At 37.9% G+C, this 24,190-nt stretch overlaps 1 protein-coding gene across 1 annotated transcript in view; it reads left to right on the top strand.

The window, feature by feature from the left end:
• The window catches only part of LOC140237700 (transcriptional activator GLI3-like), a 109,532-nt gene that overhangs the window by 70,993 nt on the left and 14,349 nt on the right, over nucleotides 1-24,190 (top strand). The window contains exons 4-8 of the mRNA XM_072317625.1: nucleotides 8,047-8,146; nucleotides 13,439-13,656; nucleotides 14,834-14,968; nucleotides 15,325-15,604; nucleotides 16,369-16,558. Coding sequence (XP_072173726.1) covers nucleotides 8,047-8,146; nucleotides 13,439-13,656; nucleotides 14,834-14,968; nucleotides 15,325-15,604; nucleotides 16,369-16,558 — 923 coding nt within the window. The remainder of the gene's footprint in view (nucleotides 1-8,046; nucleotides 8,147-13,438; nucleotides 13,657-14,833; nucleotides 14,969-15,324; nucleotides 15,605-16,368; nucleotides 16,559-24,190) is intronic.

A 24,190-nucleotide genomic window follows, 5' to 3' on the forward strand; every position in this document is an offset into this window, starting at 1 on the left:
GGTGACAGTTAACATAATAGAATGTTTCGGAGGTGACATTAATATTAACACTCAGTTTTTTTGAGAATAAGTGACAATAACACAAAACTTCTTCTTTTTATCAATGTTTTTGATAATTATAACTCGAGAACAAGAAATTAACTCCTGTTTCAAGCAGATAAACCACACAGAACAAGTGTTTTTTTACACTTCATTAATTAGCATGGGCACCGGTAGTTTGCCTTCCATTTGGACGAAGGTTGTAAGCTAAATATTGTAATCTGAAGAAACATGGCATTCCATTTTCTACCTTAAATTGAGATGAGGGTGTGAGATCATTTTAGTAATGTTTCTTTGCTCTCAGAACATTTTATTCCACAACACCAGGGAAGAATCACTTCGTTTCGGAGGTGACATTCAATGTTAACATTGTGTTGAAATATTCATTTACAGTAAGAATATGACGGACATATTTAAAGCTAGATATCGTAACCTTAAGAAACATGGCATTCCATTTTCTACCTTAAATTGAAATGAGTGTGTAAGATCATTTTAGTAATGTTTCTTTGCTCTCAGAACATTTTATTCCACAACACCAGGGAAGAATAGCTTTGTTTCGGAGGTGTTAACATTGTGTTCAAGTATTCATATAGTATGCCCCCCCCCCCAAAAAAAAAAAAAAAAAAAAAAAAAAAATTACAATTAGACTTTTGCATTGATAGCACCCAATATGATTAAATCAGCTAGAATCTACTTTGGGGTCTTAAATTATAACATCTTAGCTCTATTTTGCAGAAAGCCCCAGTCAATTTGGTTAAGTGGTCTCAAAGAAATGTGGATTGTTATAAAGGATGTCAAGAGTCTGATTCTTCCAAGTTTAGCACTTGGATGCTCTTGGAACTGCATATTAATGTGTAAACACAATATACAGAACTTGGAGGGAAGGGATTCCTGACATGCTCTACAAAAATCCTCATTTGTCTTTGACCTCTGAAGCAAATTGAATGGGGTTTTCTGTATTAAAGGTGTGGGCAATGAGTTATAGTTTCAATCCCTCAAATTGTATTTTAGATTGATTCACTATCTTTAAAGTTATTGTTGCGGAGGGTACCATTGTAATTTTTTGGTGGGGACATAGGTTATGAATGCCAAAAGCAAAAATTCTTATTTGACTTGTATTATGTTTTTGTTTGCACATAGTATTATAAATAGATTAATTCAAGGATGTTCATGAATTCTTCATCATTCTTGATAGCCACCACACAAATGTTATAATACTGGTGAAAGGTGTTTGGTTCATCTGGGATAAATTTTCTATATACCAGATTCATTTAAACTGTTGACATTACTAAAATATATTTAATGTATCTTTCTGAATTGCTTGAAAATTAACAGCAAGTCATATATATTAGTCACTTTTGAGAGTAAAAAGTATAAGATAAGAAAAAAAATCATTTTATTGTTTTGGAGGTGACACAACACAGAGACAACCCAACTTCTCAGGTGTTGGCTAATACAATTGTGAACATTCATGTCTTTCCTCATGGCTTTAATCGTTATCTTTCAGTTCTTACTTGTTATTTTGTTTAGTTATTCTCTTTCATGATAGTGGATACCAGCTCATATTTTGTTTTAGATTGTAATTCATACTAATCTTTAGCAAATTTTTACAGTTTGGTTAAGACAACAGTTTGTATTTCCCAGCTGAAGAGAGCAGCATAATGCGTTTGTGTGAACTTATGGGGAAAATCTTTTTTAGTTCAGTAATTTTACCCATCAACTTCACAGAAGGTCCCGGACACAAACTGGTCTCAAATAACCCTATAAGGGACCGAAAAAGGACAAGTTCACCTCAATAGACACGAGAGTTGAGTAAATACAGCAATATTAGTAAAACACATCAGTGAGAGTTTGAGGAAAATAAGGCAATCCGTTCCAGAGTTATGAATTTTTGAAGTTTCTGCTCAGTCAAAGCTGAATGAGAAGACTTCTATAGCTTGTGATGTCACACGTGTACAAGGATATAGAGAAAGTATCAAGAAAATTCAACATATTTTCACTTTTCTAGCATAACAAAAGAACACTTGACTTCTCTCTTTTGGAAGGCAGGGTGAATAACATTGCCCTAACATACATCAGTAGCAAGTTGAAGAAATGTGCACTTTTTTCAAAAAGTAAAGTTTTGTGAAATTCACTTATATTTTCTTTTTATCGTTGTATGCATGTGACATCATACATTGTCGTAGTCTTCTCATCCAGCAGTGATTGCATCGATATTTAAAAAAGACCATAACTTTTGAATGGATTGTCCAATTTCCCAAACTTTCAATGATGTGTTCTACTAATTAATGTTGTTGCATTCACTCAATCCACATGTATATGAAGGTGGACTTGTCCTTTAAGAAACCATTTTCTTTTCTTTGAAATTCCAGTACTTAAAGCCAATTCTAAGATAAAACATAATAACAAAACAAGGTAAACACGTCATCAAAATTATATTGAGATAGAACTACAAATCTTGTTTTTGGATCTTTCCCTTTCCAGTCCTGGGGACTTGTTCCTCTGTTCACTTTAGTTGTCAGATAACTTCAATAATATTTAAAAATACAATGTCATAAACAGTTGGTTCAACTTGGAAAATGCAATAATTATTGTCATATTTAAAAAAAAAAATCACATAAATTTGTTTATGATTACCACGTTGTACATGGAAAAACAACAACTAAGAATTCAAGAACAAGTTGTGCACCAGCTATAGGCATGTGGCCTTTTTGTGGAGTTTGATTATTTTATGATTTTTTTAAGATTGTGGACTAGGGCATGCATGAACTGCCACATGTATCACTTTGGTATCAAGGGAATTCTGGTGAGCTAGGTATACAAAAGTCACTTCTACTGTGATGATTTTGTAGATATTGAATGTATTTGAAAATGTTAATAGATAGTGAAAAGGAACTGAAGTCTTGCCTTTCACTATCACATAACAATATGGTGTTAACAAACAATGTCACCTCCGAAACACAAGAAAAAGCAACCTACATGGAAAGCTGTGATTGGTAAATCTTCACAACTAAATTGCTTAAATTGGAAATCAAGTTTCTAAGATGAAAGCATCTATATGTTTACTTAACTAAAGCAGGAGAATTGATCTTGATTACAATATTATATATACAACAGATGGGTGTATTTTGTGCATTCTCTTTGTTAAAAAAGTGAAAAAATGTAAATTTGCACTAAAACGTACAGTATAGTAATAAAAATAAGAGTGAGAGTGTGTTAGTTGATTTCTCCACTTTGAGACTTATGTTACTAAAATAAATGAAACCATTGGTGTACATGATATGGTTTCTCTTCAATAGAAATGAGCAAAAACTCTTGTTAACAGTGTTTTGTCACCTCCGAAACAGTAATTCTTAGTTTTTATCAGATCTTTTATTAATCTCTAGAAAATTCTCACTTCCTGTTGCCATATTACTATTTTCATCCAAAAGAGATTCCTGTCAATTGGACAGAATCAAACAAAATTGCTTTGTCTTCGAGAAATTATCAAATATAATACGCTTGTTGTTTCGGAGGTGACGATTGTTTCGGAGGTGACAAGTGTTAACGGAAAATTGTAAATTGCTCCGAAATGAAAACAACAGGCTATATTTCTACTACCTTCCTTCTGAGATAATGTGAGGGGATATGTTACATTTTTGTAAATGTAATGTATAACTGATGTCAAGAATAAAAAAATCAAATACATAAATCTGTTGTCTCGGAGGTGACAGAAAAGTTAACGGAAAAGTTGCATAAATTTATAAACACTCACCAAAAAATGATAAGCTATTTGAATCAAATAATCTTTGGATCGAAGTTAAGTCAGACTGATTACTATTCTGTTTTGATGGAAATCAGCAAAGTTGAATTTTATAATTGTGAGCAAGAGCTAACTCAAAAGAGGGGTTAACTGTTAACGGAAAATGTCACCTCCGAAACACAAAGTTTAGACAATTTCAGTCTTTAAACAAGACAAAGCAGAACCTGGTAAACATAATAGTTCTTAAGTTTGGATACCTGTCTATCACCACAACAACAAAAATAATGAAAAGGAATAAACAATTTAATATGCTAGGTCTGACAAAAAAACCATGTCAGAGTGCATACACCAAAAGTGTTGGATTTCAAGCATGTAAATGCATGCCACATCTGAAAGAAAAAGAGAGGAAAGTTCATTAAAGGCATAATTTACCATTTGCGGATGAAACAAAAACCCAGCATTAGTGCTTTAAAATAGTTCTAAAATGTGAGTTTGGGATAGAAACAACCACTGTTAAAATGTAAATCCATATAATCAATGTTAAGTATTGTTGAATAGACAAAATGTGAACAATAGTTAAAATCAAAATGTTGCCAGATTAAACCATCTACAGTTATGGTTTAATGAGAAAAATATTGATATCTTCTGATATTTTGGGCTTTATTGCAAAAATTTTATATGGTAGGATGTTTTGTGACACAACAGATCTACTCATATGCATCAAAATAACATTTTTGAAATCACTGTTCCCAAAGGTAAACAGGGCCTTTAAGGTACCCAAGGTAGACACTGTGGGTGGTAAGTTTATGAGAAAAAATAATGCATATCTGTCTGTGTATAAGAAAGTTATACACCAATTAGTGCCAAAACCGTGTTTTACACCACTGATTGTAAAAATGGCCATATTGTATTGCGTTTCAACCCCTTCCTGGTCACTGTTCAATATAAAATATTGTATAATTACAGGGAAACCACTACAATGTGTTGTTGCTGAAGTATTTGTAAAATGGAACCAGTCTTGTGTGCAGCCTCATACAAGAGGGGATTGACTATATCAAGGTTGATGATCATTCCAACTTTTTATGATCCCAAAGTCCTATCGGAAACAGGAACTTCTAGATGCATTTTGTATTTTACATTTTATGTCCGGTGTTCTTTTCTTCCATTCTGCTTGTCATAGATGTCCCAAGAAAACACTTTGTGTGGGTTGTATGCACTCCAATTTATTTGCTAGCTGAATGCAGTTATTTGCGGTTAGTAGTCCCACAGTAATAACCTGGATTTTACCTTATTCAGCTTGTTGTCATCCAGTAGCTCCTTATCAGAGAAGAAGGGGGGGGGGGGTGGAGTGATGTTAGTGAAACACTTCCAATTAAAGTGAATTTACTTACAAGTTGGCTCTAGAGCCTATTTGTGGTTACTGGGGTTTGCTTTACCATTTACTTACAACTTCAAACTGATGTTGAGGTTGAATTGGTTTGCTAAGTGCTTCGTCCAAGGCTAATGTCAATAAACCATGACACCCTCTGCCCCCCCCCCCCTACACACACAAGGGCAAGGGTAAACTAGTAGGCCTATAGTATGTGTGCTAAGCAGCTTAGAAGGCCAATTACATTACTTATGTCATGCCACTTCAGTAGGCACTAGGCATGTATAACACTACCTGAAGTCCTTTCATACGGTTTTTTCAAGGGTTTGTCAGAGGGGCTAAGGACTGAGCAGCAAGTCAAGCATTTGAGCAAACGATAGACTCAATAGAGGGCCAATGTATCAGTCTTTCCTGTCTCCAATGTGTGCAGGCCAGCTAACTCTCTCTCCAATGCTTTTCCTACAGGGTATTCAGATGGTTGGATACTCTAAGACCATGCAGGAGGGACTGAAAGCATTGGTAATGGATGATTGAAGTGGACATTTCTTTGGTTTGCCTTCCTGTGGTACCGGTACTCTATGTACTGGATCTTAATTTCAGTAGTGCCTAGCTTGATGATCAATTTCATCATAGAAATTGGTGTGGTGATTCTGGGAAGAGCTAGTCATACAATTTTCTTTGTAGGGAGACCGTGTGGAATTTAGTCATTTTCCCCCTCTTTGATGAGACATCAGTGATCAGTGGGTTTGACAAAGTGATGTTCAGAATCCACAGAAGCTACTCATCGTTGTTCAAGTCCTTCCGCAGATATCTTCCAAACATCCACGTTGTGGAGGTGTGACTGAGTGTGCAAACCTCCTATAGGACATCTCGTCTCCTTCCATGGTGTGATTTGTAGACTGTGGAATCTTCTGCTGGATGATGGCCATACTGTCGGATGGTTGATGATCATACTGAATAAGCTCCATCATAATCTTACTTTCCAGACTATTGATAATATTCTCCAGTCATCTGGATACCAACGGCATCCCTAAGTCACCATAATATGCCTTGTTTTTAACTGACAGAGCTATCAGAGGAAACTGAGCATCATGAACATCGTACGTTCATCACGAACATCATGAACAACTGTATGTTTGACCAAGCAAATGTTTGCTTGTGGTGATTCTCTCAGAGTATTTTCACATCATATCTGCAATCTTCATGTTTGTTCTGCTGCACTGACCTTGTAAAAGCTGTTCAAAATGTGACTTTGTTGAGAAAGATCAAGAGAATTTGGTCAGCAAAATACATCATTTCTCATGTCACCGTGGAGAAGTAAAAACTATGCCCTTGCCCCCGAATCTCGCCTGGATACTTGTTCCTGCTACGTTATGAATAATAACAGGAGTTATGCTGATGATTCACGGGGTAGAGCGTTGAGAATACAGTGATAGATCTTTGTTGAGTATAAATGTAGCTGCAAGGATGATACACGCTCACAAATCGTTGATGAGCATATTATTGTGCCATAGCAAGCTTTGATCGAGATAACAGTATTAAACAGTGGGTGGAGAAAGTGTGCTTATCGTCTGATATGCCGGGCTAAATTGACCCTGTCAGTGTGGGATGCAAGCATGGAAAAAGAAGTAGTGTTTGCTGCCCTCTACGCTGTCTTGAAAACCGTGATACCCACCCTTCTAAGAGTATGCCGAGAATGCCATCGGACTCCTCCTCGACTCTGAGATTCAGTTGACGATGACAAGTTGACGAGTGCGAATGGACGATTCGTACATTGATGGATTCAAAAGATCTAGTCCCTGGTGTTTACACTTTCAGAGGACATTTTGGAATGCACTTCCAAAGAGCGGATTTATTCTGGACTGGCTGTGTTGATTTTCTCCTCTTAAAAAAGAAAAAAAGAAATCATGGCCACTGCTAAATGCGTCTATATTCACAGTGTAAGTGAACGTAGGATACCTTGAATATATTTATGTATCAAGTGGGGTTTATCTACGATAATGACAGAATAGCATGATATTGATTTAACATTGTTACGCATTCTACAGCAAGATTTGGGTAGACCACAGAAGCTTTTAGAGGATTTAGGACTCTGTACTCATAATCACAAAGGAGAAAAATCACTTCATGTGTATTCTTATGTGAAATTTGAGCACATACTGACTTTATCTGTGTGCTGTGAGTGCATGTCACATGTTTGTCTCCCAAAATAGGCCACTTGACTGAATAATGTACTTTATTTAGGGAAGAATACAATTGAAGTTTTGACACAGTTAAGTGTGTACTATTTCTTACACATATGTGAACGATCATTTTAAAGAATACTAGTACCACACTTGTTTGTTAAGAAATTGAAAAGACATTCTAGAATTTCTGTCCTAAAAATCCTCCAGAATCATAAAAATAGAGGTATATTACAAATAAATGCACAAGTTGGAAATTTTTACAAAGTTTTCAGGGCTTGAAGTGCAACCTTTTCCTGGTGTTCTAAACTTCCATTGCCAGGTTGAAATGTCTCTCTGAACAAGTAATTTGAAAGTGCTTGATAGTATTGAAATTGACCAGCAAACTGATGTGTTAGAATTGTGTAGAAATCATCATTTATAGCTTGAAATATCAACATTACAATACCAGAATGGTTATTTTGATCTAAAAGCAAGATAGCTGTCGGACTTCTTGGGGCAAAGATATATATCTGTCTGTGTTATACAATAAATGGAAATTATGAAGTACCTCGCAATGTAAAAAGTTCTTACAATGATATTCTTAAGTTCTTCAAAGTTCCTCTTGTAGTCATTTTTCTGTATTGCTGTTACTATTAGTGTTGTGTTAACACCCCCCTCCCAGTCTAAACATTCAGCCTCTTGAAATGCATTCATGTATCTTATCATTGCAGCGATGGAGGGTCGTGTAGGGTACCATCCTCCCATTCCTGTCAACTCGAGGACACACGAGGGCAGGTATCACTTTGACCACATGCACCATCCACTTCACGGGTGAGTAAGAAATGTCGATTCGTTCTCTTGTCATCATGTGATGGTCAGTATCGGGGCATGATGTGATGTGCATGCGAGTGTATGTAAAAATGGCCCTTAATCCCTATATTAAAGTACTGCATAAGCTGTTATTTTCATCTACAGATATTTTCGCAAATGAGGTCACAGACATTTTCGCAAGATGTTGTTTTCGCAATGTGACACCAAGGTTATCGTAAGTGCACTATTTGTATTAGCCTACACGTGGTAGTATACGCCGACATTTTCGAGTGTTGTTAAATTCGCTGTCCAGCTGTGATTCGCGAAATTCGCAAAAATTAAACCCTCGTGAAAATAACAGCGTATACAGTATGTATGTCTCTGTGGTTTGTTCATGAGTGAAAGATGTAGCTCAGCTCAGCTTTGTGTGGTAAGGGGCAACTAGTTTTCAGTTGCAAAATTCTTCAAGTGTGTAGTGATTTTGTAGGAACTTAACTAAATTTGTTAATCCTTTTATGAGGACCATTTAATTATCTTCCACATCCACTTGTGAGGGAAAACACATGTGCATTACACTCCTCGTGGAAACACTAACTACAGCACACAGGTAAGCAGAATTCGTGATTTTTCAGGTTGCCAAATTACTTGCATAGTCAATGTACAATGTAATCATCATAAAAGAAACATATCTTTGATCTGAATGTCTTTGTGATTTTCAGAGTTGCTTAGACTCCCCCTAATGTCAAGGCAATAGTCCTCAACCCAGTAACAAAAGATGCTACCTGTTTTGTGGCAAGATCAGCAGTATAACAAAATTCAGTAGCATCCAACAAGCTGGAGGAAATAGTTTCGTGACAGCCATAATATTTGCAGTCAGTAATTATTTGCTGCAAGGTGTTCAGTTTCTTCAAACGTGCATAATGTATGGATTGTTTAAAGTTGAGGGAGTAGTGAAACGGTAAAGGATGTTGTAATAAATCAAACAATCCATCTTTAGGTTACAATTTTTTGAAGTTTTTATTAATTCAATGTGCTGACTTTTCTAGATGGGACCTTTAACATTTCAAAATACATTTGTATCACTTTTTTCAAGAGATATCTAGAACAAACAATATTTTCATCAACATTGTTTTGTTTTGTTTTTTGGATAATGACAGAGCACTTGACCTAGCTCCTCCAAAAAGCATGGCAAACAGTATTTGCTGTCATATCTCAGTAACATGAAACTGTTTTATTTAAAAGAGAATAGAAGAAGAAATGAGTGCAGATTTGTAAAATTGTCACAAGAAATGTCTGAAGTGCAAGACGAAGACCTGTTGGATGTGAAAAGCACAGTTACCCTGCTCCCCCCCCCCCCCCCAAAGTATGTTTCAGACAGGTGTAGACGATAATAATGCATGACAAAATTTGGCCCGGAATTATTGACCTAGAATTGCAATGGGTATAGGAGGAGTTGTTTTGAAGGAAACAGTGGCTTCTTTGTGGCAATGCGAAACCCCGGCAGTGGCTATGTGAGAAGGCAATAGCAACTTGAGGAGATGATTGTTAACCTATGCAAGGGGTGAGGTAATTGAAAAGACAAGTTTGTTTGGCCCCTTTCACTGACTACGTGTGGTTTGTCATCAAGGTGAAATGCAAGCACATCATTACTGCAAGTCTGTTTGCTGGTGCTAAGCATCCACATGCAAAATACCCCATTCACACCTTCAGCCACTTGGCTTTAAAGTCGGCCTTGGTCTGATACACTGGTACATTTTACCCAGTACAATGTGGGACGGGTGCCTTTATCCGGACCTTGTTTAGACCCCTGTTTAAAGTCTGGACCTGGTGTGGGCCTTGTCTGGGTGTGGCGTTGTTGGTCATTCCTGGGTCTGTGCTCTCTAGCTTCCATTCATGAGCATTGGGAGGTGAGATGGCCCTGAATCAGCTACTACATACAGATGAAGTTTGTCTCACTAAATGCTTCAAGTCTTGGGTCTAAAGGGCTTTTTACACTTGTAAATTTTTGCTTAGCCCCGGACTATCGGTGGGGCTAAGGGGGGGCCTTAGCCCCACCGATAGTATGGGACTATCCTTAGCCCACTTTCTGTTTACACTCGTTTTTGCCAAAGTGGGCTAGCCCCACCGATAGTACGGTACTATCTGGCCCTGCAAAATAGCAGGGGTTAGCACCGCAATTGCGGTGCTAGCACCGCAATTGCGGTGCCAAGCAAGTGAGTGTAAACAGAACGAAAAAATAATCCTGGGCTAAGCGACGGAGACGAAGTGCGACCCTCACTGACCAATCAGAAACGAGGTAATCAAGTGCTGCCGGTGCGTGCGTGTACGTGTACAGTACACAGCGTAATTATGAATATTCATGTGGTTTGGAAAGTCCGGGGCTAAGAAAGACGAGTGTAAAAAGGTCAGTTTTCTCCTTAGCCCCGGACAAGAGATAGTACGGGACTAATTGGCGAGTGTAAAAAGCTGAAAAAATTGGTACGGGACTAACGATAGTCCTGGGTCAGAGAAAGTCCGGGGTTAAGAAACACAAGTGTAAAAAGCCCTTATATTCCTCTTCTAATCTAAGATCAACTTTGGGGCAACTGATGGTTGATGTCTCATACTTTTTATTGTGATTTGCCACGAAAGTGAATGTTACAGAGCATCTGAATTTTGTGTTATTGTAACACAATGATAGGGTACAAAATATTCTTTCAAACTTTAATGGATAGGGTAAAATAATGGAGCTACAGTCTAGCTCCATATTTTTTTTTTTTCTGTGAAAGACCTAAAAAAGTAAATATACTGTCCCAAGTGAATGGAGCTATAAGAATGGCAGGTGACTTTAATAGTAAAGTGACCAGCTTCATGCTAGCATAATATTTCCCAGAAGAGTTCAGATATATTGCCCTTGCACATTCCACCATCATAGACCAACACCCCCCTCCTTCAGCTTAGCTATACCTACACCCCTTTAACCCTCTTCCACAACATTCAGAGCCCTGAGGTGAACCCACCAGATTTTCCTAGGAAAGTATGAGATATGCGACAGTCCCTGACAGCTCACCTCTGCTCCCAGCACCCAACAAATGATGAGTAAACAAACATGAAATATTGCCCAAATATCCCCATAATGACTCCGTCAGTATGCTTCTGCACTTGGGCTGTGCGCTAGCATCAGCTGTGCTGTTTCACATGGGGAGAGGGGAGAGCGGAGTGGGAATGGGGGGAGGCCAGGAGGGTGGAAGTTGAGGGAGGGGATCTTATTGAATTATGTTCTCAATTTGGGAACACTGTGCCCTCTTTCAACCTGTTAAATGTGTTTATGTAAGCTTTTTTTTTGCCTCTGCTAGGAGATGGCAGCGTAGCACATGGTGTACTGACAATGTGTATGAAGCTTACCCATACCACCAAGCTATAACTGTATACTTGTTGTCAGAAGGTGTCAATAGCTTCAAAAAACACAGAAATTTTGCTGCAAGTTTGCTCCATTCCTATTTCTTCCTTGGATTGTTGGCTGTTTTCTGTATCTTCCTCTGTCTCAATATTGTGTTCACTAGGGATGATGCCATAGTTTAAAGTTCTATAATATTTGATAAAAGAAAGGACTGTCCATCCAACCCTCCTTGCTATACACACCTGCAGTGCATTGGTTCTTACATACTTGATTTACGCAGTATTTTGACTTACAACTTCTTTTCTGTGCATCAATGTTGCGAGAGCTGGTGACTGGTGGAAATTTGAATTCTATAGGGAAGAATATTTGAAAACAACAAGCAAAACAAAACGCTGAAAATGACATATCTTTTAGATGGTACTTGAATGAAGGGTGATGATAGCTGGTTGGATATGTTCACAAATGGCTTATCAATGACAGTATTTTAGTAGTATTTTTTGAATTGTCTGATGGAGGTGCTCAGAGATGACGTTCATCGAATAGCCAACTCCCTTTGATGTCAACATCACTCATCACTCTCAGTACGAACATCATTGTTGAAAACCTGACAACATATCCCATTTGTTCATCACAGAATTGCGTGATCACAAATGCCTGGCGTGGCATTAAAACATGGACAACACATGAAGAGCTGTAGGAAATACTACGAAGTCTTGAAATGTGCTCATGCCTCGGAGCACACACACTGGAATGCTGGGAAATACCAGCGGGGAAGGCAAAGCCTGTGTGTCACGACAGGCGAGAACGCTATGCACAGAATTCTGACAAGCAAAATCTCTGCCACAAACACTCCTCACTTCACAACATGGTTTACGGGAACTGTTCGGATGAATGAAGGGGGGCATGTCAGATTTTTACAGATTGCGTCATCTGCATCCAAATCACAACCCCCCCCCCCCCACTTTGTCATCCATTTTTAAATAATTGGAAGGAAAAAAAAAAACACTTTGAAGACTAGGTTACCAGAATTTGGTCATTTCCTAAACAAGAATTTTGTTTATTTGTATTTGTGTGTGCTTGTTACCGTCTGCATCAGCATCTCGCATTTTGCATCTACATATTGAGAGAACGCATTCATACCTCTATTTTCAGTCACATGTGACTTGAAATAGAACCTGTTCTAGATTGGAGGAATGGATATAGATAAAAGTTACTTGGTCGTGCATGTGTAGATATTCAAGTTTAACTGTGAACACAGCCCAAATGACATTCAAGTTTTGGACACGTGAGTTTTTTGCATTATGACAGAGTGATCATTTGGTGTGCACTTTGTAGGCTGCAGCATTACAAGTGTATTATATGAATGAGTCATTTATTTTTATTCAGCTACATTGTATATCCAAACCAATCTTGTTGTTGAGCTGCTTCTGTGTGAAGAAAGTCACAATTTGATGTGTAGAAAACATGTGCAAAGTAATCATTGAAATTGCTAGTTGCAATTTTGTTGTAATTTCATAATACGTATTGCTTACCCATTTTACATTATGTGCATTGTAATTGAATATCTACTTTTATAGTGGCAAGACAAAAATATCCCCAGGCATTTTAAGGAATTAATGAAGTTATCAGATAGATTATATTGTGGATGTCTTTCTATCTTTAGAGATTTTTTTTTTCTGACATGGTGTTTAATGATGCTGTCCTCCTTGTCTTTCTTTCATTTGTGACTATATGACGAGAATATGTGCTTTGAATTTGCGGAATCATTTTTAAGGACATAAAAAAAAAGAGCGTCATCAGATGCTCTTTAGGATTCATCAAGAAAACTATTAGTATATTTTGTTATGGTAGGTCCTATATCCTTAACTGTGTATATTCTCTTCCTTCTCTGTTCTTTTCTTCTTTTCTTTCCTCCTTTTTTTTTTTTCTCACAGCCACACCCCAGGAAGTAGTCCAGTACTCTCTGACGTCTCACTGATCAGACTCACACCCCAGCGCAGTGGGCTGAGCGGCCTGCCCGAGAGCCCCATCTACCCGTACTACGCAGTCCCGTCCTACATGGACCATCACCTGCATGGTAGTCCAGCCCTGTCCATGCTCTCACATGCCCGCGGTCTCAGTCCAACCAGTTCTCATTCGGCCGACAGAATAGGTAGCTTTGTGGACCCTAGGTGGCACTCTTTACAATCTTGTCTCTCCCCCCCCCCCCCTTTCCCTTTTGACTATAGATAGTGTAAGAAAATTGTAATGTCTGGTCTGTGGAAGAGAGAATGATGTTTGAATTAGGTAAGAATTAAATAGGCCATTTGAAGTGTTCAAATGTTATGGTGGAATGGAAGAAATTGCTGCACAGCTTCATTTCATGGAATTGTGTATCTGTTTGCAGTTTTTAATCTTTACTCAAGATATCACAGTAGATTAAGAGGGACGTTATGTTAACCAGTATATCTGCTTCGCTAGAGGGCACAGAGACTTCATAATTCGGCCTGTGGTTAAAACTAACGACACAAGGAAATGAAATTTGACGCACCTTGTTTCAACTAGATGTTCGTTGTAGAGCCATGACCTTCCGCAACATCATTAGAAACCATCACTTTAATGATCTATTTTGTTCTGTTTTTGTTTTCTCCCAGGTATGGCTCCTTGCCAATTCCCTCTACTGATGTTGATAATGTTAAACTGTACATGCGATATATTTAGCTGCTGTTATTTTTTGGAAATTTCGCTAGTGGACCTGTATATTCGTTAATTTAAAAGCTCACGTATATGTCAGCTCCTGTAACATTTGGCAGCATGCTGATTGGTCTTTTGGTTTCCTCTTGAAAAAGGATAGTTTTTCTCATTCCATTAATGAGGGTCTTAATTGTGAATTCAATTCCCGAAAGTGTGGTATTTTATACTCAAGCTGTATAAGCAATATACTGCATGAGCATTAAAGCTGTTATTTCGAACCAGTGTATGGACACAAAGTTGACTATGAACTGTTTATATAAAAATTCTTTAAATCATCATTCAATTTGATTTTATGCAATTGTGGTAGTAACAAGCCTTATTTTTTTTTTCTTCTGAACTCATATGTATGCAACTGGACGAAAATTGGACAAGTGTCTCTCATCTTCAGTAAATTCTTTGTAAGCGTTTTACTGAATATTCTGGAACTCAGCTCGTTGCGACACATTCCCTAATCCATACCAATATTTAATTCATGCCATTTCCAGTAGTTATTCGAACCGACAGGCAGTCATTCTTTTCCATGAATATAGTCAACTAAACAAATGTGGTTTACAGGTCTGATTTACCTTTGCTGCTCTGTTTAGGTGTAGAATTAGGAGCTCGTGGCACTCCGGGTAGCTTCATCCCTCCACTGGCCTTTGGGCACAGCTTACCCTCTGACGTCTACAGTCATCCTCCCAGTACTGCAGGAAGCATTGAACATCCCGCCCTCGACTTCGGATCAGTCGAAGGTACTGTCTCTTGCCGCCGTCAGCAGTGCAGAAATTTCCTTCATATTAAAATTGTCTCCATTTCTCAGCGCCATGAGCATCATTCTTGATGGACTTCAGCGCATTATAAGAGACTACTATCATTATTTGAATAAATGAAAAATTATGAAATAAATAAATTTAAAAATATTACTTGATATGGATGGAAGTAAAATAAAAGTGCATAGTGGCTAGTCAAAGTAGGGAAGCTAATGAAGAAGTTGCTTTGAAAATGGAATGAAGGGCTTCTCAGGTTTTTTTCGACGGAAGCCTGTCTCTCCTTCACATGATGTGGTGAACTCCAGCTCTGTTCTCAATCTGTGCTGTCTGCATCGTAGGGTCAAGGTTCTCCAGCCCCCGCCCCGGCGGTCGGATGAGTCGAAAGCGCGCCCTCTCCATCTCACCGCTCTTCAACGAGTCGATCGACATCAACGCGATGATCCGCACCTCGCCCAACTCGCTGGTCGCCTACGTCAACAACTCGCGCAGCTCCTCGGCCGCCAGTGGGTCATACGGTCACCTCTCTGCCGGCACGGTCAGCCCGGTCAACTGGACCCATCCGGTCACTCCGCTGGCTCACCTGCATCACCTCCAACAGCAGCTCATGAGGCATCACAGGTGATGATGATAATGTTGATGATAATGATATTGATAATGGTGATGTAACAACAGGCAAAATAATTGGAATGGAGGCTGTGTAGGTGATAATACTTCTTGCTGTAAAGCAAGAAATATTCACGGCATGAAATTTTTATGAATTGCCACTGGCATTCAATGCAAATAGTGTAAACAAAAATGTTTGTGTGCATTTTAATTTCGCAAAGCTAGGCTCATCAGAAATTAAGATGCATGCAAAAATTTCTGGTTGTACTGTATAACAGAATTAGTTTATTTTTTTGATAATGGAGTATGAAATATAATGGATGTTTTTAAGAACGTCAAAATCATTTTCAAATTGCCTTAATATTGCATCATGAGAATGCCAAGCAGACGCCGTTATTGACTTTCATATAAAAAGACAACAAAGACTACCAAAACTTTGTGGACTTTTCATTGTACACTTGCCTGCTATGCATATTCAATATAATTCATAAAATATGACTGTATGTGTATCACACATGTTTGTTAAAAAGCATGCTGGAATATTTTGAAAAAGAGTATTATTATTGTAGTACCCGTATGTTTCTTGGGGAATTTGTATAGAATTTGACTTGTTTCTGTTTAGACTGAATGATATTCATGAACATACTAAGACAACAAATGTAGTATAAACTATTTTCTTAATTCTTTACTGTTGAACTTTCCGTATCTATCTATTAATAGAATGTATATAAGATTTCTAAACGAATATTTTAAATTTTGTTCTCCCCGTTGTATGACAGAGAGATGTCAGGGGCAGGATACCTGCCCGGCGGGGTTCCCCCTCCCCAGCACCATGCCATGGCAACGCTGCTAGCCAGGGCACACGGCCAACAAGGCGGGGACATCCATCCAGCCTCCTCCTCCTCCACATCAGCACACATCACAAGTCATTCCAAGAAACCATCTGAAATCGAAGCTCTCAGTCCTCAGGTTAGACTCGAGTCCAGTCTTCCTTTCACTTTTATTTTTTATCTCTTTTTTTTATCCATGTCCAATTTATTCAGCTTTGATGCAGATTGATGTGGATTTTATTTTTCTCTATAATTAATTTGGCTTTAATAGATACGGTGAGTTTGAACAGAAAAGTGACGACTTCAAGAACACTAGATAGTCAAAATGTAGAGTGATGGATTTTTTGAGTTCTCATATATTTGACAATGCAGTCATGGTGGTTACAATCCCACACATAAACTGCATGAGTGAATGTTGCTATACCTTCTGTGGCTCTTCCCAGAAGGTTGCCAGAGGCATTGATTTTAAGAATTTTTTTAAATTTTTTTTTGAGGAAATATGCTGAAGATTTTTGTGCAAACCTGTTGGAGATTTAATCTTAAAAGCACTGTTTATTAATGTTTTAATTAAAAAAAAAAACAAGCTGCAAAATCCTGAACACTACCATAGATTATAATCATTTGAGTAGAATGTTCATTGAATAATGGGAATGGAATTAGCCGTGGGTGGATTGTAGTATGACCAAGACAGCTTTCTTCGACTGAGCACTCCTTGTGATTATTACTGGCCATAATGTATTTCTTTTATGTATCCCATGTTGCAGTAGAAAACCTGTGTCTGTGTGTGTGTTTATGTGTTGTTGCTGTTGTTGTTGTCGTGGTTGTGGTTGTTGTTGTTTTCACCTAGAATGATGTAGTTTTTCAAGTACTGTGTGATTTGTATCTCTGGACTCTATTTTCATAACGTCAAACACATGACTCTGTGTGAATGATGATGATGAATGATGATTACGTTATGATTTGAATGAAATCTCGCCAGCCAAGATTTTCTATTTAGCTCTGCATGTTTTTATGTTTGTGAGCAGTGGCGTATCTAGGGAAAACGGCGCCCGGGGCAAGCACGAAAATTGCGCCCCTAATTTCTGAAAAAGTGTTCAACCCCAACCCCATCCCGGTAGGGACTTTAAACAAAGTCCACATGATGCTTTTTCAAGCACTTGAAAGGGATCTTTTGAGGGTGATTTAAATGTAATGAATTTTGATAGATTTTGGCGAGCGAGCGCAGCGAGCGAGCCGAAATTTTTTGTATTTCAGCTTACAAAACATGGAATTCTTGTCATTTTTTGCTTACCAAATCTTACAATTCTAATCAAGATATAGTGACAGCCTTATAGATATCGATTTATACCAAAAAACTGAGGACTTTAAAAAATACTCTAAATTAGTGCGCGCGAGTGAGCTGAAATTTGTAAATGTCCTCGTCATCATCACGTATTGTTCTTATCTTTTTTTTATATAAATTTTGGCGAGCGAGCGCAGCGAGCGAGCCGAAAATTTTTGTATTTCAGCTTACAAAACATGGAATTCTTGTCATTTTTTGCTTATTAAATCTCACAATTATAGTGACGACCTTATAGATAACGATTTATACCAACAAACTGAGGACTTGAAAAAATACTCTAAATTAGTACGAGCGAGTGAGCCGAAATTTGTATATTATTTCTGCGTCATCATTACGTTTTTTTCTTCTTTTTTTTTTTTTTTTGCGCTCCCCTCCCCCGTATGTTCGAAACCGTTGGCGTCCCCTTTTGATCCAATCGGCGATCGCTTCATAACGAATAAAATTGCAGTCGCTGCTCCGTGTAACATTTTTCCTGCTAAATATAAAATGACATGAGTGAACACAATAGGCATTATCATTTTTGTCCGCGTCATCGTCACGTTTTGTTCTTATCTTCTTCTCTTTTTTTTTATACAAATTTTGGCGAGCGAGCGCAGCGAGCGAGCCGAAAATGTTTGTATTTCAGCTTACAAATCATGAAACTCTTGTCATTTTTTGCTTATTAAATCTTACAATTCTAATCAAGATATAGTGACGGCCTTATAGATAACGATTTATACCAACAAACTGCGGACTTGAAAAAATACTCTAAATTAGTACAAGCGAGTGAGCCGAAATTGTATATTTCCGCGTCATCATTACGTTTTGTTCTTATCTTGTTTGATTTGTTGTTGTTTTTTGCGCCCCCCCCTCCCGTATGTTCGAAACCGTTGACGCCCTCTTTTGATCCAATTGGCGATCGCTTCAGAACGAATGAAATTGCAGCCGCTGCTCCGTGAAACATTTTGCCTGCTAAATACAAAATGACATGTGTGAACACAATAGACACTGTCATTTTGTCATCATCACGTTTTGTTCTTACCTTCTTTTTTATATAAATTTTGGCGAGTGAGCGCAGCGAGCGAGCCGAAAATTTGTGTATTTCAGCTCACAGAACATGGAATTTTTTGTGTGAACACAATAAACATTGTCATTTTGTCTACGTCATCATCATGTTTTGTTTTTTCTTCTTCTTTTCTTTTTTTCTTCTTCTTCTTCTTCTTCTTTTTTTCTTCTTCTTCGTTTTTTTTTTTCGTTTTTTGCGCCCCCAAGGAGTGGCGCCCGGGGCACGTGCCCCCCTTGCCCCCCCCTAGATACGCCACTGTTTGTGAGAGATATATTTTTGTTGTTGTTTTTTGTTTTTGTTAGTCTTTATTTATACATGTATTGTTTTGATGTTGTGGAAGACCTCTAAAATCCAAGGCATGACCTTACGTTACAACAGTTTTGCAATTTCAAATCACAGTTTTCTCATGGTGAGTAGAGAGATTCCGTTTGCATCTTGGAAGAGCCATTAACCTTTTCATCTGATAACTTTTAAAACAATGTTCATAATTTCATCCATTAAAAAAGCAAACAAACAAACAAAAAGACAGCAAAAAGCTATGTTAGATACACTTGTGTATGTACAGCTCACGATCTGGATTGTAAACATTAGCACTCACAGTGATGTGGAGAGTTGGCCTTAAGCTTCCTGTCTCTGAACATAAGAGGGAGCTATTCAGTCAATTTCAGCAAGCTGTCTGTGGAATAGCTGCATGTACCCTACACTATTTGCTGTTCTATCAGTGGTTCTGTAGTGAAGGTGTAGCTGTCCTATGCTAGCCCTCTCAAAGCTTTTCCCAGGAGACTGCAACTAGAGTCATTCTGATACTCTGATTGTTCATGTGAATTCGCATGGTCTTTTCTTCTCTGCATTCTTTAAACTATTTTTTTTTTGTTTTTTTTTTTTAATTAAAGAAAGTCACAAAATCATATTCTAGACTGACACATTTTTATGAACACCAATACTGCCATATTGGATATTTTGCGGCATTCAGACTGTCATAATATTATTATTGGTATGAATTTTTTTCAAAGTCAAAATGAATTTAAATCACTGTGCAGTATACATCTTTGATCATATGACTGTCCAGTGATGACGTCAGTTACCAATGTTGCTGATATCTATGAAAGGAGAAGCATATCTGTCTTTATCATTTGCACTGCAAAAACAACAACTTTTAAAACAAACAAACAAACAAAAAAGTTGTCACTTACCAGACTCAAGAGAGTACCATTACTGTGAATAATATTTCAATACATCTTTGTAGTGCTTTGCAGTGGGATGTGGCCTGAATGAGTTGTACTGCTGTAGTTTAGTTTTAGTAACTATTTCATTTCTTTAGAGTAGAATAAAGGCTTTTTATTGGGGGGGGGGGGGGGAGGGGGGGGGTCTAACAGCCTCTGGTATTTTGTGGAATTATTTGATCAGTGCTGAAGTATAAATGATCTCTGGAAAGCTCTATCAGAGAATACAGGGTCACATGACAATAACCGTGTTCTAAAAAAAAAAATTGTCCAATTTACGACTTCATGTGTATGTTCAAAACTTTCTTAAACATTTTCACTAGTACATGTATATGTGTTATAAATGTAATACTGAATTAGTATTACTTTATTTCAGGGGCTCTTAGTAAGAAATTTGAGATACTCCCTTAAAACTGTAGTGTTGTCTTCTGGAATGTCTGTCATTACAGGGTTTTGAATTCCCCCCCCCCCCCCAAAAAAAAAAAAAAAAAAAAAAAGAAGAAAGAATGTATACAACAAATGTAGTTGTATGTAGCAGGTCTTGACAGGTGTCTGGTTTGTGCCAATAGAATCTTTAAATTTGAAATATTGGTGGTTTTAATTAAGAATGCATTGTTCCAAAATAAAAGAAAACATAATAATCCCATTTTTAATGTTGTAGTTGCCTAATCGGGACATTAAAGGATTACTTTTTTGGAAATTTGGTGGCCTGACAGTAGCATTTGGATAAGGGCCCCCGTACTTGGGCAAATCTTCATTCAATATATACTTGCCTGACAGTGAGTTTTGGTTTGTAGTGCTCTGCGTAATGCACAGCTTTGCAACTCCCATTACAACTTGGTGCTTTGAGAAGATAAAGACAAGTATTCATTATTTCATTTCTTCTGGCTATATCTCCCTCTGTTTCCCTATTTTTTCTTTCTATCACCTCTCTCTGTCTTCCATCTCTTTTTCACCGTCATTTGTTGTGTTACTTGTTTCCTCGTGTTTGCTTCATGATATCGGGCCAATTAATATTTTAGATTACAATGTTATACACTTTACATTGGGTTGCTAAATATGATTGGTTGACCATAAGCGGATCAACAATCATGCTGAATTATCTCCATTCGTTTGCCAAATAGTGGCCAAGTTTGCTGAGCTCTATGCAAATGAGCAAATGAACAAAGCTCAATTAACTTATTATGAGCATCTTTTGCGGCTGATCGCGATATCATCTCAGTTGATAGAATTGTTCTCGCTGAAGCAATAAGTATTAATATCCTGTGGTCAATAGAGGTATTGCGACAGACCAAGTATTAGTAAATCTTAAATGCGGCATTCCAAACAACAGAACTGATATAGGTCAGTTGGTTGAATGTCCACTCCACCCAAAGTTTTGACCACTCATATTTCAATTAGTAAAACTGTCCACACAAATTCACAGAAATTGCTTGATGAAACCTTGCTTGTCAGTCAAGAAAACAGCAATGGTGGCTACAAAGCACACACACACACATACACGCACACACAAAACCCAGGACAGAGCATAAAATGGGGAGAAAATGAATGAAATGTTCACTGTGTCAGTCAGTGGTTAAAAAGTTTAATGATGAAGGACACTATGTAAGTGGCTGCCACCATAGTCTCTATTTCAGACCCCCTTGACACACTGTATGTAGCTTTCTGACTCAACTGCTGATGTTTATTAGTATGGGGGAACAAATTGTGTGTGATGTTCCAAATTGGTGAGTGGTTAAGGATGCAGCTGCATGCAGTGTGTTTGAGTGATCAACTTTAATTTGCCTTGATTTGGCCCAAACTGGGATGTTCATCAGTGCAATGGTTGGGAAACCGCGAATTCGGGTTTGTGCCTACAGACCACAATACTTGCCGGCTGAAATGGAAGATCCTGTTCTGAAATCCAGTGATAGAGGGCGCTGCAAACTTGTCACGTCTGGTCACGTCGTCAGAGGAGCTGGCGCTGACTCGCTCCTTGCCAAGTGATCCGGAGAAAAAGCAGCGGGGTGATAAATGTCTCCAGTGTTCGGAAGTTGGAGCATGATTTTAAAGGGATGCAGTTCACTCGGGGAGTGAATTAAAACTGAACCAGGTTACTTGTTAAAGCACTTCTTCTATGTTCTCGGAAATCTACGTTCTTGTATGTTCATGTAATGATCTACAAGTTTGTCTGAAGACTGCAAATTCTTCCCCCACCCCCTGCTGCCCCTTGTGAAAAGTGCCTTATTTTTATTGCCAGTATTTCATGAGCAAGTGTGACCATACAACAATTACTTAAATCGCAAAAAGAACTTGGACCACTTATGATCAAGGAATTATGATGTCATTACCCTGTCAGGAAATTCTGTTTCTAAGGGCTGAAAAATTGTGCAGTAATGCATCACGCTCTCCATTTTAAGGGAAAACTTGATAAAATTCATGCAGTAGCAGTAAAATACTGTTAAATGCTCACCACTTTTATTTGTATATATATATTTTTTTTTATTGTAGGACTGTCTGTTATTTTTACCATGTCTGTACCTGACATACAATGTAGTTGTTAAACTTGTGTGTGAGTTTTCACCTAGGGACTGATGTAAATTGCTACTATCCCACTTCAAAGAAATGTTTCTTGTAAACCTTACTGTGCTTCGTTTGCTAATTGGCAGAGATGTATGGAAATTAACTGTCAAAGAATAGAGAATACCTTAATTCTCCTAATCATCTCTTTTGTGACACCTTGGCCTTCCTGTGTGACTGAGGAACATTGCTGCACCTGAGTGGGCTTGCTACCTTTACAACTAGGTTCAGTTTGTTGGGATTGCTGAATGCTGATAAAAAACAAAAACAAACAAACAAACAAACAAACAAAAACATTTGACAAGATAAGCCTAGTATCTGGGATGATATTGGTTTTGATATCCCATTAGACTTGAACATCTTTGTCATTTTAATGTTAAAAAAAAAATGAATGCAAAGTCTTGGACATGCTATCAGACCAAGAAAGATCAGGTATGATATTCTGTATCTGATGTCAGATTTTTTTTCTCAAGTCTATTCACATTTTGCTTTTTCCATGTATCAAAATCACCTGAAAATGTTGATTTCTGATTTTTTTCTTCAACAAACCGCAATATCATCCCTGAAAGATGGATTACAGTATATTTTAGAATAACTGTTTATAAGAGCAGATTAGGTTCCCCCCCCCCCCCTCAAACCAAATAAGAGAGTGTGAAAGTCATAATCAGACTTTGTGCCTTATAAGATATCACTCAGACACCTCTGTTTGACTTCTTCTAACCTCTCAAGCTCATAATCGGGCAATTGGGGAGAGTAAAATTCAGCTTGAATGCTTCCTCCTCCCCCCCCCCCCCCCAATCCCCAAATAAAGATGAAAAATCCAGAAGCAGTACTATGATGTGGTGTTGTGGTGGGAAATAATTGATTTGTTTTCGGTTTTTCACAGTCCCCGCAGGGCTCACAGATCAGACGTAATTCTCATCTTGAAGCCTCAGGAAACTCATTTCACAGTGGCTGAATGTGTTCATGCTGTGAAAACTTAGTAGTTATCCGTAGCCCCAGGTGGCACGAACTCTTAGAATGAGCTGAGCAGGTTCGTTTACCGTTCAAAATTTGTGTGAAGCATTAATTCTGCTGTACATCAATAACAACAACAATAACAACAAGATGGGTGGGGTGGGGGAGAGTACTCCTGGTAAGAAATTTTCCAATAGCTTAAGACATTAAAGGAAGAGCTTATATTTTGATGTAAGACTAGGATTTATATGTTTAAAAAAAAAATTGAATGTCAGTCATGAAATCATAGATGAACTTATTTTACATACAGAGACCAAAAACACCTGTGATATCTATATGAAAACAAGAAGAGCTGAATCCTTCAGAGTTTTCAACTTTCATCTATTATTTAAATCCTTCATCATGTCGTTTACTTATCTATTGGTTATATACTTCCCTCTTGTTTATTTATTTTTTTTTGAGGGGTGGGGTGGGGGTCGGGGGTCGGGACACAATTTGAATTTTTGTGTGCAAGTCTGCATTCTGCTATTCAAGATTCAGTTTTGAATGCATCAGGTAAAAGAAAATTTACGGTGAGAAATGAACACATAATGTATGGAACCTTGTCCCCCAGTCACCACAGCATGAAATAGATGAACTGTGAGT

Source organism: Diadema setosum, chromosome 14 (genome assembly GCF_964275005.1).
Source record: "Diadema setosum chromosome 14, eeDiaSeto1, whole genome shotgun sequence".
NCBI lineage: Eukaryota > Metazoa > Echinodermata > Echinoidea > Diadematoida > Diadematidae > Diadema > Diadema setosum.